The 20,056-nt window shown below is 39.7% G+C and overlaps 3 protein-coding genes across 7 annotated transcripts; 2 read left to right on the top strand and 1 right to left on the bottom strand.

The window, feature by feature from the left end:
* Positions 1-606: 606 nt before the first annotated feature.
* On the top strand, positions 607-14,689 carry tmcc1b (transmembrane and coiled-coil domain family 1b). 5 transcript variants are annotated; one of them, XM_010775263.1, is made up of 9 exons: positions 607-688; positions 4,876-5,035; positions 6,996-7,039; positions 7,808-8,079; positions 8,320-8,585; positions 11,103-11,522; positions 12,246-12,730; positions 12,824-12,959; positions 13,041-14,689. In XM_010775263.1, exons 4-9 carry the CDS (start codon positions 7,983-7,985, stop codon positions 13,353-13,355), a joined length of 1,719 nt encoding a protein of 572 aa, XP_010773565.1. In that variant the 5' UTR covers positions 607-688; positions 4,876-5,035; positions 6,996-7,039; positions 7,808-7,982; the 3' UTR covers positions 13,356-14,689. The 5 variants fall into 5 exon arrangements, with proteins under 5 accessions (XP_010773565.1, XP_010773567.1, XP_010773564.1 ...); XM_010775265.1 differs by lacking the exon at positions 7,808-8,079; XM_010775262.1 differs by having other exon boundaries at positions 7,808-8,585; positions 11,103-11,441.
* A 1,371-nt stretch (positions 14,690-16,060) lies between these two features.
* LOC104949026 (transmembrane and coiled-coil domains protein 1-like) lies at positions 16,061-17,637 on the top strand. Its single transcript, XM_010775304.1, has 4 exons — positions 16,061-16,326; positions 16,405-16,540; positions 17,116-17,265; positions 17,623-17,637. The coding sequence occupies exons 1-4, from the start codon at positions 16,061-16,063 to the stop codon at positions 17,635-17,637; spliced, it is 567 nt and encodes a 188-aa protein (XP_010773606.1).
* A 132-nt stretch (positions 17,638-17,769) lies between these two features.
* On the bottom strand, positions 17,770-19,453 carry h1m (linker histone H1M). The gene is made up of 6 exons (XM_010775259.1): positions 19,422-19,453; positions 19,259-19,342; positions 18,904-19,160; positions 18,723-18,822; positions 18,565-18,620; positions 17,770-18,191 (listed from the first exon to the last, which is right to left on the bottom strand). Exons 2-6 carry the CDS (start codon positions 19,338-19,340, stop codon positions 17,829-17,831), a joined length of 858 nt encoding a protein of 285 aa, XP_010773561.1. The 5' UTR covers positions 19,341-19,342; positions 19,422-19,453; the 3' UTR covers positions 17,770-17,828.
* Positions 19,454-20,056: the final 603 nt, after the last annotated feature.

Below are 20,056 nucleotides of genomic sequence, written 5' to 3'. Positions count from 1 at the left end.
TTTCGGTCCTTTCATTTCTGAGCATGCAGGTTGTTATTAGCTTTGAAATTAATGCTTGTTTTCATTTCTGCAAATTATTTTCTTTATTAGTTGTTTGGTCCACACAAAATGTCAGACAAAAGGAAATAATGATAAATACCAATCACCATCTATTTCATGAAAAAAAAACATTAATAGATTTATTTTGCAAACAGACATCTCAGAGTAAATATTAACTATTCACATGCAATGTTTTTGAAGATACATACCTAACCACATTCAACTCAACTTAAGAAAATCACTTCAAAGATGGGGTTGAATAAGGAAATGTAGCTTTATGAACAAACTATCCTTAATAGGATACAAGGTTACCATTTTACAGGAACGTTTAAGATCACATTAAATGACTGATAATATCTTCACACCTACTATAATTCTCAGTCAAAATGTTACACAATAAGTCCAACAATTGAACAGATGAATGATACTTTTCTTGTTTAGCCTTGAAGAAAGTACATTTGTTATCAACATCTGAAAAAGGAGAACTACATAAATGTTTGTTTTTCTCTGTGTATGTTTATCACGGTGTGGCTGTCTGTCTGCTCAGCTGTTCTGACGTCGTGCACGGCACGCTATTTGACGTCACCGTGGGAGTGTTCCACCATCGGGAGAAATGAACGGTCATCAACACAATCCTCTCAGCGCCCATGTAAGTTGAAGCCAGCAAAACACACATTTTTCAAACCGATCTATGAATGAAATGTGTTTCCATATGATGTTATCCGTTCTGCACAGGGGTTACGGTTTGTTGAGGTTGTTTGTCCAATGGTCGCTGCCCGCCTAGCGAGGTGCCCTGTTGGCTGAAGCTGAGGCGATGTTTTTTAGCTACAGTCTAGCCAGCCTGCTAACTGACAGGCGGCGAGGAGACGCCTGTTTTGGTTACCGGGACAGTCTAGACGGGCGATGTTAGGTGTAGTTACAAGTTAGTGGTTACATTATATTGCTTATGCCTTAAAGGTTTGCTCTTAAGAGGCAAAACCCAGGCTGAAATAATTGATATGTTCACAGCGGTCAGACCTGGATATATTGAGTTGTATTGGCTTCCTCTGTACAATTGTGATGTTGTCCTCAGGTAAACGCTGTCTTATATCAGCAATGCAAAGAGGATATAAGCTAATGCAAACCTACACTGTGTGAAATGTACAACTTAAATACGCTACCATGAAATGCAACACTCAAAGGTGTGATTAAGAAACCATGGTGAGAGTTTTGCGACAGATGTCTATTGGCTACCCAATACCTCCAATGTAAATGATCCTGGTGTGTTAGAGCTTCTGACTGCTGCCAGGCCCGTTGTATGAGGGTGTTGTCAAGTTGGACATTATTCTTGGCATTTCTTAAAGGTGGAGTTCCTTTTTATCAAATATTTACATTTGGAGAATTGATGATAATGGCATAAATGGATGCCTTGATCCTTACATCCTTACACCCTTATCTAGATAGCGACGTTTTAGGTGTGCATCATTAGAATATGATACAACTTTAGATAGTTGTGTTTTATTGACCCAACACGTCGGGGCATTATTGGTCAAATTGTATTACTTAAAAGTAATTACATCTGTGGCTATAAAATGCATGAATGGAGATGTAGGAGTATGTCATTTGAACAGGTTATCTGCTGGATTGTACTTGAAAGCTTGAGCATCACACAACCATCTGATTTATGTTTTTAAATCATTAATGCTGGGCTTTGCCATTGATGTAGAATATTAAAGTGGCTATCACTTTCTTTTACCAAAAACAACACAAACTGCTGATATAATGTATATATTAAATCATCAGGTAATGAAGATTTCAGCTGTCAGACATGGGCACAACAAATGATCATAATTTAAATATTAAAATACATTGCACAGATAATTATTTGTTTCATATTGAAAAGTATCATATAGAAATCAAACATCAATAGCAAACATCACAGAAGAAGAAAACCAAACAAAAAGCATTTGAGTTGATTATTTATTTATTTATAAATAATTTATATTTTATTACATTTGTTCTCCGGCTAATTGAGAAGTCTTATAGACCCAGTAGTGGAATGTAACTAAGTAGGCTACATGTGCTCAATGTACTGAAGTACAATTTTGAGGTACTCTTACTTTACTTGAATATTTTCACGTTATGCTACTTTGTACTACATTTTAGAGGCAATTTTTTACTTTTTACTCCAAAAAGTTACTAGCTACTTTGCAGGCATGGATTTATGATACAGAATATAAATCAACCAATAGCCTACATCCTTATGATTTATTATAAGAAAGTTAAAGTAGTAAGTAATTAAAATAATCCCCACCTTTACAAAGTGAACATTGACATTAATAATAATACAAACACATAATATTTGTCTGGTACGGGCTTTACTCGAAAATGTGTACTTTTTGTACTTGGACTTCTACTTGTAACAGAGCATGTTTACAATGCAGTATTGCAACTTTTACTCAAGTACTCAAGAGTACTTCGTACACCTCTTGTTAGACCCCCATGTAGGTTATCTCTAGACGCACACAGAACACCACCCCGCCCCGCCTAGCAGCACCAGTGTGCACCGTACAACACAACGAACACCCCCCGGTGCACCACGTTAGCATACAGCTAGCTACAAGAGGGACAGACAAGCTATCAAAACGGGGTCAGCGATGTATCCTGCATTCATCTAACACAACGGTTAGCACCACTTTGCAATAGGACGACAAACTGCATTGATGTTTTTAGTAAATACATCCTAGAGTTGAGTGTTTTAAAGTTCAGGCCTACTGACTGGGCTAACGAGCTGCTAACTGTATCCTCCTCTCTTCTAACGTTAAACCGATGGGCTCAGATTATATGTCGTGACTTACTCTCTAATAAAACCCACTGTTTGGGTACATGATTTACTTTATCACACCATCTTTACTTTACCTTTTAATCATAGGCATTTAACGTTACTACTTTTGCCCTCCATGTAATGGCACCCAATGCACCTGTAACCTTTGAGTAATTTAATTAACCGCCCTAAGCCGAATAGTGATGGTAAGCTCTGTGTTTTAAGTAAGAGTCAAATAGACTTGGGAAAGCTGAACTTCATTGTTATGCGAGTTGATGCCATTGTTACTGAAGGGGTGGTGATGATCTCATCGCATTGCACGTATGACTGCATTGCATTCATGCAGAGAGCGATGTTGGTTTTATAACCAGTGTTGGAAGAAATGCTCAGATCCTTTACTTCAGATAAAGTACAAATTCTATGTTCTTAGAATACTCCAATAAAAGTAAAGCAATGATTTCAAAGTTTTACTTATAAAAGTCCTCATTCTGCACAATGACCCATTTCAGAATAGTAAGTAAAGAAGTATTATCAGACTTCAAGTATCAAAACTAAAAGTACTCTAAAAGCAGAATGGACCTTTTCACAGTTCCATACTGTTTCTATACATGTAAGAGCATTTTAGTGTTGTAGTTATCAATGTGAAGCAGATTTAAATACTTGAAATACTGTGTAGATTAGTAGTACAGTACTACATTATAGCATATCATTTGTTTTTATATGTAACTAGTCACTGTGGGTTTTAAATACCTTTAGCTGAGTACAAAGAACAATATGTGCCTCTGAAATGTAGTGGAGTAGAAGTATAAAGTAGTATTAAATGGAAATACTTTAGAAAAGTACAAATATGTCAAACAACTACTTGAGTAAATGTACTAAGTTACTTTCCACCACTGGCTATAACAGATTTCTGTGTTTACCATTTGTTGATTTGAAATCCTCTTGTTGATTTATTTATCTATTGTGGTTTTACGAGAAAGGCAAAGCGTTCATTCATGTCCTGCAGCTATCCCTGAGGGGGGATTAAGCACCATTAATTAACATTACACACTTAATTAAGCTAAAATGCCTTGGAGGCCTCTGCTGTACAAAATTAAAACACATGTTTTTATTTTGCAATTTAGGTTTTGAAGCCACGTACTTGTGTGACTCTATTTAATTACTTCAACTGTTATTAGTCTCAAATATCAGACTTTGCATTAGACTGCATTACAGCTACAGCCAGTTTCATTCATCTTAAAGTAGAGACATTTAACACAATTACATCACATGCTCGATCTCACAGCGTGACTTAACCCTTGCCCAGATAAGGGATATTATTTTGGTTCTTTATCTAGCAAAAAATGTATCCTGTGGGATTTTCGCCCCTTACCTTAATCAATCCTCCCCTTTTTGTGTTTCTTTCAATAACTTAACAACTACATTATTGTTCTCAAAACTGTTATTTTAGTGTAAAAAGTTAGTGTTAACACTTTCCTAATTACATGCAGCAGACAAATAAGCATGGTTTATTAGGGATCGTTGCGTCGGAGCACTAATACATGTAAATCCAATATTCACTTAGTTATTATCTGAGCTAATAATAATATCTGGCTTCGGCCTCCAAAATGTTTTAACACATTTACTATGTTCCCCAGCTAATGGCTAACTTCTGTCTGCTGCTGATGAAATGGGCTGATAATGCATGCTGGTTAGATTTCCGACTTTATCTGGATTTGCTGTTAATTCTTAGTTTAGGTGCTGATTGGTTTAGATTATGGATCAACACAATTCAGTTTTACAGAAACAGTATATTAGTCTCTTAAAAATAAAAAGATGATGATATATTTATTATTTGATCCCTAAGGAACCATGAAGTGATACAAATCCATTGGTTGATCCATTTAAACGACAATTATTAGAGCCATCAGTACCAGATTAATCCCTCTTTCTGAAAACATTTTAATGAACATTACTTCTGTCACCTGAGACACAGATTTGTAAAAAAACGTTTCTCACACTGTCTTGCCTCTGCTTTTTGTTTTTCTTTGCAGCATGTGATTTTTCTAAATGTCCACGGAAACAGCTGACTAAAGATTTACAGCTATCCCACCAGTTTTCCATTTGTACAAACTACCCAGAGGAAGCCGTGCTGGAAACTCTTTTCCTGTGTTAATAGGTCCACAAATTCCCTGCTGATGACCACATCTGAAGGTATGTTTATTTGCACTTGGACTCATGTTAGTTTTGTGTATTTCTATTAAGTAATCTTATTGTTTTTTTTACAGATTTTTGCTGACCAATACTGTCATCACTACTAAATCAATATAAACTAATCTCCCACATGTTTTTATGCAATAAAAGTGTAGCGATGCCTTCTGAAGGACGACATTATTTACTAAATAGATTTCAGTGTACAAGGTCCTCTGAGAATATGTCACCAGTGATAGAAAGTGCAAAGGAAAATGAAGTCCAATGCACGGGAGTTTCGGGCATGATTTATCACATCTTTATATTCAATATAAAAAGGAATACATTGGTTTTATTTTGTGAGCACAATCTGAAACCAATAAGATCCAGGAATAATGTAAAGCATGTAGGCCTATGCTGCTTCGAGGTCATACCTGCACTTTCTGTCATTCTGCAAAGATTATTCTATACCGCCACTAAAAGCTTAGACGCTGCTAGACATGCACGACACTCTTCAAATGGTGTGACCTTGGAGCCCTGCATGTAGAGAGAGTGATAGACCAATGTTGGCTGACCCACTTTGAAGAGAACACTTTGCCCTTAGCCTCGAGGAGTCGGACGTCAATGTATTTACTGTAGATGAGGGATATATTTCCTGTCTGTGGAATGTCTCCTCCTATGTCTTGTAATTAGTCTCTACTGCAATCATTTGCATCTGAATGGAGTTGTCCATGATCATTGATTAAGGATCAGCAGCAGCAAAAGCCATACAACCTGCTCTCAGGAATGAAGACAGTTTGATTGAATACATAATGTGTAACATCAATCCCTTGTGGTTTGTTAATGTTAACTTATGTTTAAATGCCATGACCAGAAGTGTGGTTTTACTTAAAGTATTGCCCTTACCGAGCTGCAGAGATGGAAACATGATGCAAACGACATGTTGTTGCTTTCATTTATATTGGGTAATGAGTGCAAACATTCACATTCATTTCAAACCAAAACCTTTTCATTATTATATTATTCTCTGCCACCTACCTTACCAGGGTGCTTTCTTATCCCACACTGCAGATATAACAGCAGCACCAGCAGTAATGAGTCACTGTGTATCACTAATGGAGCGTTTCATAGGGTTTTTGTGTTAGATTTTGCTGCTGGCTTGTGAGGTGATACTTTCAATCTCTGCTGACTTGTGAAATCATGTTTCCATTTGTCTGCAAAATAATATATGTACCACATATTCAGACCCATCCCATTAGGCTTTGGGTCTTTAAAGAAATATGTTAACCACTTTGCCTTAAAAGTATTTAAATAATTGGTACATGCAGATGCTGCTCCGAATGGACCAAACTAATAGAAAGTCTGGTTTTATGTTACAATTAACATTTTCAAGATTGTCCCTGATCCCAAGTAATGGATTTATAAAAATCATTTAAAATCATTAAAGATAGTGTGCACATTTGTTGGCCTGCGAGGACAAAGTGGGACAGAAGCTTTCTCTCAGGCTAAAGTCTCCCCCCCCCCCCCCCCCCCCCCCCCCCCCCCCCCCCCCCCCCCCCACTGTACATGCTACAGATGAGTCGTGCACTGGCAGCTCCTGAGTCGTGTTCATACCATGTTTCGATGTTGTTTGTATGTAGAAATATTACTATACCTTGAACAGTTTTTAGAGTTGCTGTCATGTTAATGTTGTCTTATGCTTACAATAGATGCCATTAAAACATAACAAGGTTCACCAAGCATCAATTTACTGCTGACTCTTAAGAATTAAACAAAGATCCATTAGGTCGTTGACAATTCACATGTCAGCATGTTAGAAGCTTTTAAGTCTCTCACCCTTTCCGGTCCATTATTACTTCTGAGTTGAATGTTTGTATGCAGGCCTGATTTAAAACTGCGTGATGTTACAGTAGGCCTATTTTTTTAACTGTCTGTATGGAGCATATTTTTCAGTTTTCTTTTGCTTCTGTTTCTGTTCGTTTAGCCAATCCTGCGCTGTGAGTCAGTAGAGGGGAAGCTGGGCTCATGGTAAGCTTTCTGTTACACTCTATTTCACCCCCTCTCATTTCATGTTGGTAAATCAAAAGCTGTTGTATAATCTGTCATCTGAGGGCCAAAGTCTTGGAATGGACTTTTTACATTACAGGATTTAGCATTGTTGAGAAATGAGAGTCAAAGAGGAGACTTCCGTGAATCACACGAGTCAGTTGAGAATTTAATCATAATCACTGTTTGTTTAGAATTTCATTTAAGTTTTCACACTCCGTAGTCTCTTTTTTAGCATCATCTAAGCACTTTCAATTATGTTGATTTATCAATTTCTATAATGAATTCTTTCTGAAATGTAATTGAATAAAACTACCATCAGGGCTTTGGTGCCTTCAGGCTTGAATTCCCAGAAATAAACAATTGAAAGGGATTTCAGCAACAGCCTCAGGCATCGACCTTCAGCATGTGCAGTTAAACTTACTTTGACATTTCAGAAACTGTTCTTAAAGCTTATTTATTTTGTAGACTTTGTGTTTTTGCATTGCTGGGTTGGCACTGTCAGACATGCCACATACTGTTAGACTGAAATGGATACCTTCTGTTTTCATTCTGCAGAGAAAAAAAAGCTTTTTCAATCATGAATTGTTTTGGACTAAATGAACAAAGACCTTCTTATATTTGCAAAAAGAAGTGAACCTGTCTGTGTCAACCCAGTTTATGTTGCTTGTTGTTTTATATTCTTCTGCTTATTATGTTCATCATTCACTGCTGCATGTCATAATTCATTTTATTTTCCTTTTGTGGTAGACAAGCATGACATTGAGCCAAGCCACAGATGCATGTCCACTCAAAAGGCCCAACTGAGCACCATCCTCTCTGCTCCCCGGGTTTCTACCAGCCGCTCAGAGGGGGGGTGCCCACGGGGCGCAGCTAGTCCCCTGCACCCCCAGGTAGCACTTCGCTGTGAAGCTGGAGGTCTCTGATGGATCAGGGTAGTAGTGAGCAGAGCCCAGAGGAGCCGGACACTGGAGGCCGAGCGGAGCTGGAGGGCGGCAGGAGGGCGTCGGAGTCAGAGCATGGTTTGTCCAAAATCACCCATAATGCCCGGGAGAACATGGGAGCGTTGGGCCATGGCCTGAAGCAGTTATTCCAGCCACAGCGCCGACGCTCCTCCGTTTCCCCACATGACTCCGTCTCGTCCTGCACAGGCGCCCCTCCCTCCGATCCCACCGATGTAGGGTCAGAGGGAGGGGACACTTTGGCCTCCTCGCCCCTCCTTTTGGATTCTGACAACCCTGCTGCTTCCGCCCCTCCCGCAGCTCTGAGCCGCGTTCTGCAGCAGATCCGAGGTGCTCCCCCAATAATGAAGCGAGGCACCAGCCTGCAGAGCCGCCGCAGCAAGGTGGGGGGCCCTGGGGACCCTCCCCAGAAAGGGAGCCCACAGATCCACCGGCGCAGCACCCATGAAGCCCTGCTGCAGGCTGGACGCCCGCGCTCCTCCTCCACCACAGACACACCCACCAGCCCAGCTCTGGCTGACATGCTGCTCACCTCCGGGTACCACTCAACTGAGGAGCCTGACAAGGTGAGTGTCTCAGCCCCGTCAAGACGTCCAGGGGAGAAATAAAACCGTGGTCCTGAACAGTACATTATGTTCAGAGTAGGAAGATATTTCTGTCATATACAAGTTATGCACTTGGAGGTTTCCGATAAAGGTAACACCTGCATTTGAGTAAAATAAAAAATGGCTTGCCTCTTCATCTGTAAGTATAAGTTAGTCGAACATGATACACACTCCTCATATCAAAGTTACTTAGACTTTAAAGAGTTCTCTCCATTATCTGTTACAGAAGAACGGCAACAAGTTGACTTAGAAATCATATAAAGAAGATGCTTCTTACTAATTTAAAACTTGCTTCCTATTCATCATGTTTATACGCTTTCTAAAGCGTCAGATTCCATGATAATAAACTGTATATCCAGCTGAAACCCACAAAGCTAGATGGAAACTAGTTTAAAGATTAAGAACCTTGTTCAAAAAAATCTTAACGATAACAAAAACGATGCAGTTCTTCAAATGAATGCATTCTACAGTGTCATATAAGAGTATTTTTATACCTTAAACACTGACAATATCAATCAATCTGCATACACACATTATCAGTGCGTTGGAAAAATATAACATATCAATTAATCCATCTTTTCTCTTCTCATAAAATCTGTCCAAGAACTGAATTAAATCTTTAAAAATGCTGTATTCATATAGAAGATAGTTTTAGGACATGAATAATTCAGATGTGTATCGTAATACAAAGTGACTCTCACAGGTCACGAGGAAGTTAATGAAATGCATTGTTTGCAGGCTAGCTGTAGAATAACAGATGAAAGTGAGTCGTGCACTGAAACCTGTGCAAAATGTCAAATCTAAGTGAACTGTGCAAACCTAAGGCTGTTAATGGTGTAGATGTGCCTGGATGAGCTGGTGGATGGGGAGATGAGTTGTCAGCGGTGAAAGGTCAGAGATTGCCTTTGAGTTATTTGTGACTATGTGCTCTAAGCCTTTCTAAATTTAGTCTTTTGCTGTCTCTTGAGTGTACTTCAGGTCAGAGAAAGCTTGGAGGGAACGTTTGCAAACTCGACAAACTGAAACGTGTTGGATGATTGTTTTTATTGTATTTTACATTGAATGTTGATAGAAATCTGGGAATACTTATTCAGTGTTTTTTTTCCACTATAAAAGAAAGAAGGGGTATCCTGCCTTTTACATAATCAATTAAGAAAAAAAGAAAGAATGTACACACCATTTTCTTTTAAACCTGACGTGGTATTTAGATCAGACGATCAGAAGTCTTCACAACACTCTAAGCTCAAGATGGCAGCTGACTGACAGGAGTATCTCTGGAATGACAAATCAGTATAGAGTAGACGTCGTAAAAGAGATCATGACACTGTTTTGCAGCTCAGGCATCTCACTGGAGGCAGGATTAAGTTCATCAACAGATGTCTTAAGCACGATGGAATCACTTTACTCCCTGTGTTTCTGTTCATCTTAAATAACGAATGCCAATTGTTTTTTATTTGACAATCCTCTGCCCAGTTAGAACACAAGTTGTGTCCTTTTGTTTCTGTTCGGTAGCCCTTTCAACAAACACAAATGAAACATCAATCACTCAAGAAGCTTTACATTTTTGTTCAAATACAGGAATCTAGCAAATAACTGATAGGTAAATGTTGGCACATAACCAATTTAAAAGTTAAGACACTGGAAATGTATTTATTTGTAGCATTTTCTAACCGTGTCTGTCAATGTAAAACTTAACGGCCGCTTCCTGTACTGTACAATGTCTGGCTTTATGGTTAACACTCAATCTGTTCCATACATTCTCATGCTGTTCAGAGTACAAGGAGCTGAGCAGCTGGCACGTGTCCAATACGTGGTGAAAGCTCGTATGATGGGTACAAATCAGTTTGTGTTGATGACAAAGATTCATATTTACCTCCCCTCTTGTTGCCCCAGTTCTAGCCTGGAATCTCTCATTACTATGTAAGGCTTTGCATTATCTGAACTTGCCTTTTTTACTAAACTACCAACTTAATAAATTCCTGTGGGGTAAAAATAATGTCATAATTTCTTCTCAATCCTCAGTTAACTTGGACTATTTTCAACAGTGCCTCCTTGACTTGGAGTTGTGAAATGACAAAAAGAAACGTTTGGCGCCATCTACTGTTGTGAAGTGTAGTTACAGATATAAGTGTAAATTGACTGCAGGGTTTTCGAAGATTGGTTTTCAAAAACAGCCACTGCCCTAGTTTAAAGCAAATACTACTGTGTATTTTAAACTGGATTCAAACAGTATTCACATTAGATACTGGTAGAGTTTACAATAGAAAAGCTTGTATTACTAGAGACACAATATCCTAAATACCAAATAAAGTATTGTAACCAAGTACTGTCAGCATTATAATGCCCACTGCTCGCATGATATTCTATGATAAAGAAACACCAAGAGAAACAATGATTTAAATGTTTTTGTCTTAATAAACTTGATCAAAAGCATTTTTCTTCATATTTGTACCTTCTTTTGTTTATTTTTCTGCACAGCTGGATCGTTATGATGGATCAGGCCCCGCTGTGTCACCTAATGCCCTGCCTTACGGGGCAGACGGGTATGATGTAGTGGACTGCACCCCAGACCCCCAGCGGACTAAGCAGGCCATTGCCCAACTACAACAGAAGATCCTCAAACTCACAGAACAAATCAAAATTGAACAAACTGCACGTGATGACAACGTGGCAGAATACCTGAAACTTGCCAATAACGCAGACAAACAGCAGAGTGCACGCATCAAACAGGTGTTTGAGAAGAAGAACCAAAAGTCCGCTCAGACGATCCAGCAGCTGCAAAGGAAACTGGAGCATTACCACCGCAAGCTCCGAGAGGTAGAGCACAACGGAATCCCTCGACAGCCCAAAGATGTTTTCCGAGACATGCACCAGGGGCTGAAAGATGTTGGAGCCAAGGTGTGTGCTTTCCTGGTGCCTTCACTGCTCTTTTGCTTTTAAATCCCCCTTTCGGGAATATTTAAGGTTTTATTGTCATTGTACTGACAAAAAAAATGTAATCCTCAACTTTTTTTCTATTTCTAAAAAACTATAAAATCGTTCATCTAAATTTGGATTAACTAAACGTAAAGGGGCCAAGAAAGCAGACAACTTGCTATAGAGAATAGATGGAGTCGTTGTTGTAGAATAGAGAATTCATAATGGATGAATTCTATTTGAATAAGTGTGCCAGTATGGTGTTGCATGGTTTTACTGGCACACAAAGTGAAATGTCTGTCAGAACAATTTCTAATAGCAGTTAGGTAGTCATGTGGATGCCTTGCTAGGAGCAGCAATCTGAATTGGTTCCTCAGTTGTTTTAGTTAAGGATAGGTTTTCCCAGGTATGAAATAAATAGCAATTAGTTTATGGCACTCAAAACATAAATAAGACCTTATAACAAGATCATCATTTGGAGTTGTTTTTGCTACTTAATCTACACAAACACAAAAGTAATGGTTGTAAATGTTAAATATATCCCAAGAAGGAAACTCAGTAGTTTGTAATTACCTGTTCCTCTAGAGATGTAGTTAGAGCCCTTAATTAAAAGCTATAGAAGGTTTGGCACATAATTTTCACCGTGACAATATTGCAATGGCACCTCCGCACAGACCAGTACTGACCTGAGCTTGCTCATTACAGGTGACAGGGGGCCTCTCCAGTTTCTCTCAAGCCACTCATTCTGCAGCTGGAGCTGTGGTGTCTAAGCCGAGAGAAATCGCCTCCCTCATCCGAAACAAGTTTGGCAGTGCTGATAACATTGCAGGCCTGAAAGACTCCTTGGATGAAATCCAGGGAGAAGATGGTGTTGGCTCTGGGGGAACAAGGGTCCTTGGGACAGGACATTTGCAGAACAGCCCAAAGTATGGCAGTGACGATGAATGTTCTAGTGCTACTTCTGGCTCTGCAGGAGCCAACAGTGCGACTGGAGCCCCCGGAGGCCCCCCTAGCTCCAAGGGCAACACCCTTGATCATGTTCAGGCCTCAGGCTTCGATGCTATACTCCATGAGATCCAAGAGCTCCGAGAAAACCAAGGTCGACTGGAGGAGTCATTTGAAAACTTAAAAGCCCATTATCAGCGCGACTACACTATGATCATGGAGGCACTGCAAGAGGAACGATACAGGTATCATAGATTATGCGATACACTCTAGTATAGTCTGTGTGTAGAAAGAAAAATAACTGTTTCTGATGTGCTGTTGTTGTCACTCATTTGCAGGTGTGAACGTTTAGAAGAACAGCTCAATGACTTAACAGAACTCCACCAGAATGAAATTCTGAACTTAAAACAGGAACTAGCCAGCATGGAGGAGAAGATTGCTTACCAGTCTTACGAAAGAGCGAGGGACATTCAGGTAAGTTTCACTAACATATACTTGATGATTCTGCTCTGTCATCAGAGCAACTTCACTCACTGTTCTGTCTCTGACCTGTAGGAGGCGCTGGAGGCCTGTCAGACGCGTATCTCCAAGATGGAGCTGCAGCAGCAGCAACAGCAGGTGGTGCAGCTTGAGGGTTTGGAGAACGCCACAGCACGGACTCTTCTTGGAAAACTAATCAATGTACTGCTGGCTGTAATGGCAGTCCTTTTGGTGTTTGTGTCCACAGTGGCTAACTGTGTCGTCCCATTAATGAAAACACGCAGCCGCACGCTTTCTACGCTGCTCCTCGTTATCCTCCTTGCATTCCTCTGGAGGCACTGGGATGCCATTTCAGAGTATCTGAATCACTTTCTTCTTCACCCCAGATGACCTGCTTGAAGAGGCTTATTTGATGATGAAGGACAGAGGTTTTGAGGCTGTTGTGTAAAGGGAGGACAATGACCCATACAGGAAGGTTAATCTCTATAGTCCTTCCTTTTCTTCCTCTTCAGCAGCTTCTCAAAATGCTCAGGAGGGTTGAATCCGAGGTTTGTCACTTTATCGTTTTCTGAAATGTGTTTAAAGAAGAATGAAACAGAGAATAAGAGGAGAAAAGGATGGATGTTTGATATTGAATTGCTATCTTTAATGCAATTGTGGCACAAGCACATAGTGTAAGGGTGAATAGGGCATAGTTGAAGGAGGGTCTGGGAAAACTGCACACTTTTTTTCTCATCTGAGTGAATTTGTTTACATGTGGAAAACGTTGCATTGTTTCCCCACAGAAGAAATTGTAATTCAGAGTTTTATTACTTTTGAGCTGATTCAAGTGGTATTGTTCGAAGTCACCGCAATTTTTAATACAGCTGATTGATGGCTTTTTATTTGATTTTGACTGTAATGAGCTGACTGTTGCTGATTTAGTTGTCCATACTCTCTTTTTCCAAGTGTCTCACTTCTAAACAGTCGACTCCTCCTTCCCCCTTTACTCAAACATTTGAAATTTCAGCTTGTGTGGCCAACTCTTCCTTTTCCTGCTCGCTACACTGAAGAATGGAGTTCGTTTGCATCAGCTACGTTGCTCTGGAATCAAGACTTGTCACTGGATCAAATAGTAGTGGATTCTCAACTTGTTTTTTTATGGATTTGTGAAGTCAACAACACTGGTATGCCACAACCAGGATGTTAATATCAAAGACATTAAGTTTGGAGTCGCGACCTTGCTGGAGCATACTAGCCTGGTGGCTTTTCCAATGCAGAAGAATAATCTATGAACTGAATTAACATACTTGAAGAGCAGTTAAAGTGCTCAAAGACTCAGTGCTTCCGTACTGTTTATATTAGTGACAATGAAATAGTAATACTTTTTAGTTGATTTTTTTATTTTTTAAAGACAAATAAATTTGCTGTTTTAAAGGTGAAATTGAAAATTCAACTTGTAAATGTCCTCAATGTCATGACCGTTCTAAATTGAACATCACACATTACACCTCAAAAAGCCTCTTGTTGGAGTCCTTGGTTTACTTGGTTGCCATGTGTGTGGATTATACTGTACTGTAATCATGTTTATACAGGTTTTATAATCTGGGTCTCATCATGGGTCATTGTGAACCCTTAATTCCTAGCACACTAAAGCAAAGAGGTGTGATTTGACTTCTTTCACCCTTTATTTCACACATTATCCTCAATTTATTGCTGTCTTACTTGTTGAAAAGGGTTAAAAACCAAGCTCAAAATATATGACATATAATGAAACCAGTGAAAGCTAAGTTGTATTACATTTTATTTAACTGTTGTCTGCACTATATTTAGAAGGGGTCCGAGTTTTGTGTTGGAAGACTGAAATAGCCTACTGGGCCACTTAAAGAACTTAAGCCATCAAGGTTTTTAATATCACTTGTGCTCTTTCGACATTGAAGATTTTAGCTGCTAACTCTTAATTTGGCCCTTTTTCATCAGGCTAGATTAGCAAGTATTTTGCTGGCAGTGGCAGGTGCTACAAAGCTTACAGTGAAAAAACTAAAAAGGTATGTTTCGCAATAGTAGGGTCAGGCGTGTCAGTACCACATTGATTTAAATTAGCATTTTGATAAGACGACGACATTTTTCCGAGTACTTTTCGTTGCTAAGCAACCTGCACATCTGTCAGCAGTGGACGGGACGTTAGCGTACGTTAGTTAAACTGCTAACAAAGTAGTTTATCTGAAAAACATTCGTACTGTTTTTTTAGTTGTTTAACTAACTTTTACATACTTGATCATTTTGCACGCAATGGTTAGTCTGAATGCCGAGCATGTTCAAACCAGCCAAGTCAAAACAGCTGATTGATCCCAATTGGCTAAGCTAGCTAAGCTAACGTTACATTTGGCCAGACTGGTTGGAAGTCTTGACGTTTCAAGCAGGTAAGCAATTACCAATATAACTTAATTTAAACCCAGCTGACCCACAAAACAAATAACTTATCCTCTGGCCCTATATGTAACCATGCAGATGTTAGTCTAATTCTTTTTGGGTTGTCTTTTAATTATCTGTCTCCATCTCAATTTAGCTGATAGTAATGGCATTTTACAGATGCATATATACCGATAAAAATGATTCCTTAGGCCAGTACGTGGACTCTAGTGCCTGAAAGACCATTAATTGTGTTTGTTCCACTATTTGTGTTGCTACACAGGCATTGTTTGAAAGGCTGTAATGCGTTAAAAAGTCCCATGTTAATATATTTTATTTAATAACAACAATCCAGTTATGATGGACTCACTGGATTAAGGGGTCAGGATCATACTCAAACCAGGGTCTCATCAAATTCTAGCTTTATAGAAAAAATCTGACTATGCTATTGTAATATGAAAAGACAATATGGCTTTTTGCATGCTCATACAAAGGAAAAGTGGTTAAGTGGCCTGAGGAGTTGCTTACTAATCTGATTTTGCCAATTGCAGGTGACAAAAATTCTCTCCAGTTTATAAAGCTGTGCTGTCCAATCTGAGACAAATCTCCTCCCATGTCTGCAAAAGTTGGGCAGCACTGATAATATTGCAGCCCTGAAACACTTGGATGAAACCCCGGGAGATGAGGGTGTTGGCCCTGGGGGAATGAGTATCCTTAAAACAGGACAGTCCAGCCTGAATCATGGCACTGCTGATGGCTGTTCAGACTCAGGAGCCGATGATGTACCCTATAGCTCCAGGGAAAATATTCCTGACCATGCCCAGGCCTCAGACTTTGATAATATACTCCAGGAGATCCAGGAGCTCCGGGAAAACAAAGGCCAACTTGAGGAAAGCTTTGAAATCTTAAAAAACTGCCACCAAAAAGAATACACTGCAATTGGGGAGGCCCTACAAAAGGAGCGACACAGGTACATGTTTGATATAGTACTGTGAGCTAAACCTATCCCCTGTTTGTTTCATATATTGTTGCCATTACTTTTTTGCAGGAATGATGGTTTGGAGGAACGGCTCAATGACTTGATAGAACTGCACCAGAATGAAATTTTGAACTTCAAAGATGAACTAGCAAGCATGGGGGAGAGGTCTAACTTTCAGTCTAACAAAGAAGCAACAGATATTCATGTAAGCTTAACAAACAAAAGTGTTTTTCACAGCAGACATTTTTTATGTATAGCAAGAAAAGCACAGGTGTCATTAATATAATGTCTGTGTTGCATTGCGATAAGCCAGTATCAATAATGTATCATATTGCTTATAACACATACTGTGCTTTTCCTGCTGGGACCAATGGTTTACAGAGGGGAACGTAGGCAAGCCAGGTAGTGTTGTTTAAAATGTGCTCAGGAAAATGCACCACTGACAGATTTCTCTGGGTTTGGCGTAATTACAGAATCTTGAGGCTCTGTTTTGAGAGGGTAACTGTGTAAATACTTGGCTTTAGTACTTATATACATTTGTAATGTTCAATATTCCTAAATTAAAGTGTTTAAGCATTTTACCACAGCTAATCTTTCTCAGTGTTGAAAAACAAAAAAATGAGGTAAAAATAAGTAACTGAGGTTATTTTCATCCTTGCTATCACAAGACAAATTAGAGTGAATGGAAAGGATCCATTGATAAAACAATCAGTGCTGTATGTCCAACTTCTTTGATTAATCATTAGTGCTCCTTCACTCAGTTTGGTCTCTCCCCTGTAGGAATCTCTGGAGGCCTGCCTGACTCATCTGCTCAAGGTGGAGCAGCAGCAACTGCAGGCGGGGCAGCTTGATGGTTTGGAGAATGTCACAGCACGGACTGTCCTTGGAAAATTAATCAATGTGCTGCTGGCTGTTATGGCAGCCATTTTGGTCTGTGTGTCCACAGTGGCCAACTGTATTACCTCCTTGATGAGAACATGCAGCCGGACGCTTTTCATGATGCTTTTTGTAGTCGTTTTTGCTTTGCTGTTGAGGCACTGGAATGCCATTTTAGACTATCCAAAATACTTTTTCTGCACTCCCTGAAAAGAGAGTCAAATAAAACGTATCAACTTAAGCATTACCTTGGCATCTTTTCAGGAATATAATAAACTATAGGCTATTGAGCATTATAAGGTCACATGTCTCTAGGTGCAACATGCAAAGTCTATTACATATTTAGTGTCCCTGGAGTAGATTTTGTTGCCAGTTTTAAAGCGCAATATTAATTCCTCTTTGTCACTACAGGATTCAGGATTGTAAAATAACTTTGCTGCTCAGCACCTGTGTGCTGCTGTCATTGAAGGATACGTTTGAAGCAAACAGTTCTACTTAAAGCTCCAATATACGCAAAATGAGACGGCAGCATGCTTCAAATGTAGAAATTACAACAAATCAAAAAATAAGATTTTATTGCAAAAACAATCAGTATAACGCATCAATTATTTAATAATTTACTCTGCAGTCTTCTTTCCTCGTTTCCCAGTTGCCCTAGCAGCAGGAGCGTTGCTGCCTGCCTTAGCAGCCTCAGACACCTTCCCTGCCTTTTTCTCCTTGGTGGCCTTCGGTTCCTTGGCGGCCTTCGGTTCCTTGGGGGCCTTCGGTTCCTTGGGGGCCTTCGGTTCCTTGGGGGCCTTCGGTTCCTTGGCGGGCTTTTTAGTAGCCTTTGTCGAATCAGAAGCTTCCTCGTCATCCGCCTTCTCTGCAGCTTTTTTAGCTTTTGGCTTCTTTGCGGGAGCAGCCTTGGATGTAGTTTCAGCAGGTACCTCAATAGCAGCCTCTTTTTCCTTCTTGGACCTTTTGGCAGGCTTGGACTCCTAAAAGTGGGTAATGAAAAATGTCAGACACAACTGAAGCATTAATTGTATAATCTTATATCCAATAAATTATGAATACATGGTGAAATTATTTAATTTGGATATGTTCAGTTAATTATACATTTCTACTGAACATGCATGCTTAGTGAACCCATGATGGAAAAGGTTAAACGACAATTCTTTTTTTCCACCCTTTTAAAGTTTCTCTAAATGACTGCCTTACAGTTATATTCTCATCAATCAGGAATAAAGTCTCATAAAAAGTTTTTACCTTTCTTGAAAAAAAACAAAAAAAACAGCGAACAAAGACGATATTTCCCAAAAATATAATTGAACTTTATATTCTGTTTCAGAACAGAAAACATTGCCTCACCTCATCGTTTGACGTCGCTTCTTCATTGGCAGAGTCTTTCTTCTTCTTCGTGGCACCTTTAACAAGTTAAGCTATTAAGAGCTATACCAGTTTTAAGAGCTATAGCCTACCAGTTTTAAGAGGACAAAGAGTGTGTCCTTTTCCAGTTGTATTCATACCTGCTTTTTTAGGCTTCTTGGCGCCATCCTTAGCTGCTTTTGTCACATTAGGATCCACATTCTCAGCTTTTTGCTTTGCCTCTTTGGTTTTCGTTGCAATCTGCATTCAAGACACATACACAGTCCCGATTAAAAGACGTTATTTCACCTTCTTTGATAAACTGTACACTGGACATCTTACCCTAAATCTTCCCGATAGGCCTGCAGCGACATTGGAGTTGGCAGGCCGCACCAACGTGCCAGTCTCGAGTCCTTTTTTCAGGGCTCTGCGGACAAAGTGCTTCAACCTTACCATGTCCACTGACTGGTATTTTTCTTTAATATAACTTTGTATTGCATGGGACGAAACCCCTTTGCGCGAGTCCAACTCTTTAAGTGCTTCTTTCACCATGATCGCGGTGGATGGATGAGTTGCAAGTTTGCGCAGCGTCGCAGTGACTAGAAAACAAACGTGCACACATATACCATTTAGAATATAAACATTTATGCAATCTTCTTAAGCTGTGTCACATAGGTTACATGAAAAACGAGGAGACCTGAAACGTTCTTGTTGTCCGGTGCATCACTGGAGGAAGGCGCAGGATCAGCAGAGCCTGCTGCTGGCTTTTTAGGAGGCATAACTGAGGATTCAATAAAAAAGAAAATCAAGACAATAAAAATCAGCGCGTGACGTGAGTTTTAAAAGTATGCTACACCTACCCGTGCAGCACGTCTCCGTCTTTATGCAGCTGAGCTACTTCCGGTGAAATGAGGCCAGGTGAGTCCCATCAGCAACAGGTGCGATTCATTAGGGTTTTTACGATACGCCTGCAGGGACCGTGGCGAAATGATTCCTCCACTTCAGTGAGGCATGCATTTGGATTGACTCGCGAAAGTCCCTTTTAATATCTAGGCTACTTTAGAGAAATCATCCAAGTATCATACAAGGTCCAAATGTCTTCAAAAAAATACAAAATAACGTGATGGGTTAAAAATATCCAGCCATTAGATGCACAAACCAAACCCTTCAGTATCTTGTTGTAGCCTATGCGGTTTTATTTTCTTGTTAAATAACATAAGCAGCTGATACATGTGGTTTCTATATGGGTATTTGTGTAGCCTTTTGTAGTTGATTCGACTTTCTTGTGTGGCCACTGGCCAGTCTTATAAACCGAATGTAGATACAGTTCTCATCAAACCCGTGCAGCCTTGCAACAGCCTAACTGTCATATTAAAAACAGTGTATAAAAAGTGATCACAGGCCCTGTGTATAGTGCCTGATGCTGACGGGGGTGGTCTGTATAGGTAGGCTACTTTTATCTAAATGTAGAAATAGTTGACCTACATTCAGTCGC

This window comes from Notothenia coriiceps, unplaced genomic scaffold (genome assembly GCF_000735185.1).
Source record: "Notothenia coriiceps isolate Sejong01 unplaced genomic scaffold, NC01 NC01_scaffold00015623, whole genome shotgun sequence".
Classification (NCBI taxonomy): domain Eukaryota; kingdom Metazoa; phylum Chordata; class Actinopteri; order Perciformes; family Nototheniidae; genus Notothenia; species Notothenia coriiceps.
Note: the sequence above shows the minus strand (reverse complement) of the source record. Positions and strands in the feature narration are given on the sequence as shown.

Excerpts from the sequence above, each read along its gene's own strand:
- tmcc1b (XM_010775260.1), top strand. The coding sequence starts at position 7,983 with ATGGATCAGGGTAGTAGTGAGCAGAGCCCAGAGGAGCCGGACACTGGA. Across the intron at positions 8,586-11,102 it reads CAACTGAGGAGCCTGACAAG|CTGGATCGTTATGATGGATC; the intron begins GTGAGTGTCTCA and ends TTTTCTGCACAG. Across the intron at positions 12,960-13,040 it reads AAAGAGCGAGGGACATTCAG|GAGGCGCTGGAGGCCTGTCA; the intron begins GTAAGTTTCACT and ends TCTGACCTGTAG.
- LOC104949026 (XM_010775304.1), top strand. The coding sequence starts at position 16,061 with ATGAGTATCCTTAAAACAGGACAGTCCAGCCTGAATCATGGCACTGCT. Across the intron at positions 16,327-16,404 it reads CTACAAAAGGAGCGACACAG|GAATGATGGTTTGGAGGAAC; the intron begins GTACATGTTTGA and ends ACTTTTTTGCAG. Across the intron at positions 16,541-17,115 it reads AAGAAGCAACAGATATTCAT|GAATCTCTGGAGGCCTGCCT; the intron begins GTAAGCTTAACA and ends TCTCCCCTGTAG.
- h1m (XM_010775259.1), bottom strand. The coding sequence starts at position 19,340 with ATGCCTCCTAAAAAGCCAGCAGCAGGCTCTGCTGATCCTGCGCCTTCC. Across the intron at positions 18,823-18,903 it reads GCCTATCGGGAAGATTTAGG|ATTGCAACGAAAACCAAAGA; the intron begins GTAAGATGTCCA and ends TCTTGAATGCAG. Across the intron at positions 18,192-18,564 it reads AAGCGACGTCAAACGATGAG|GAGTCCAAGCCTGCCAAAAG; the intron begins GTGAGGCAATGT and ends ACCCACTTTTAG.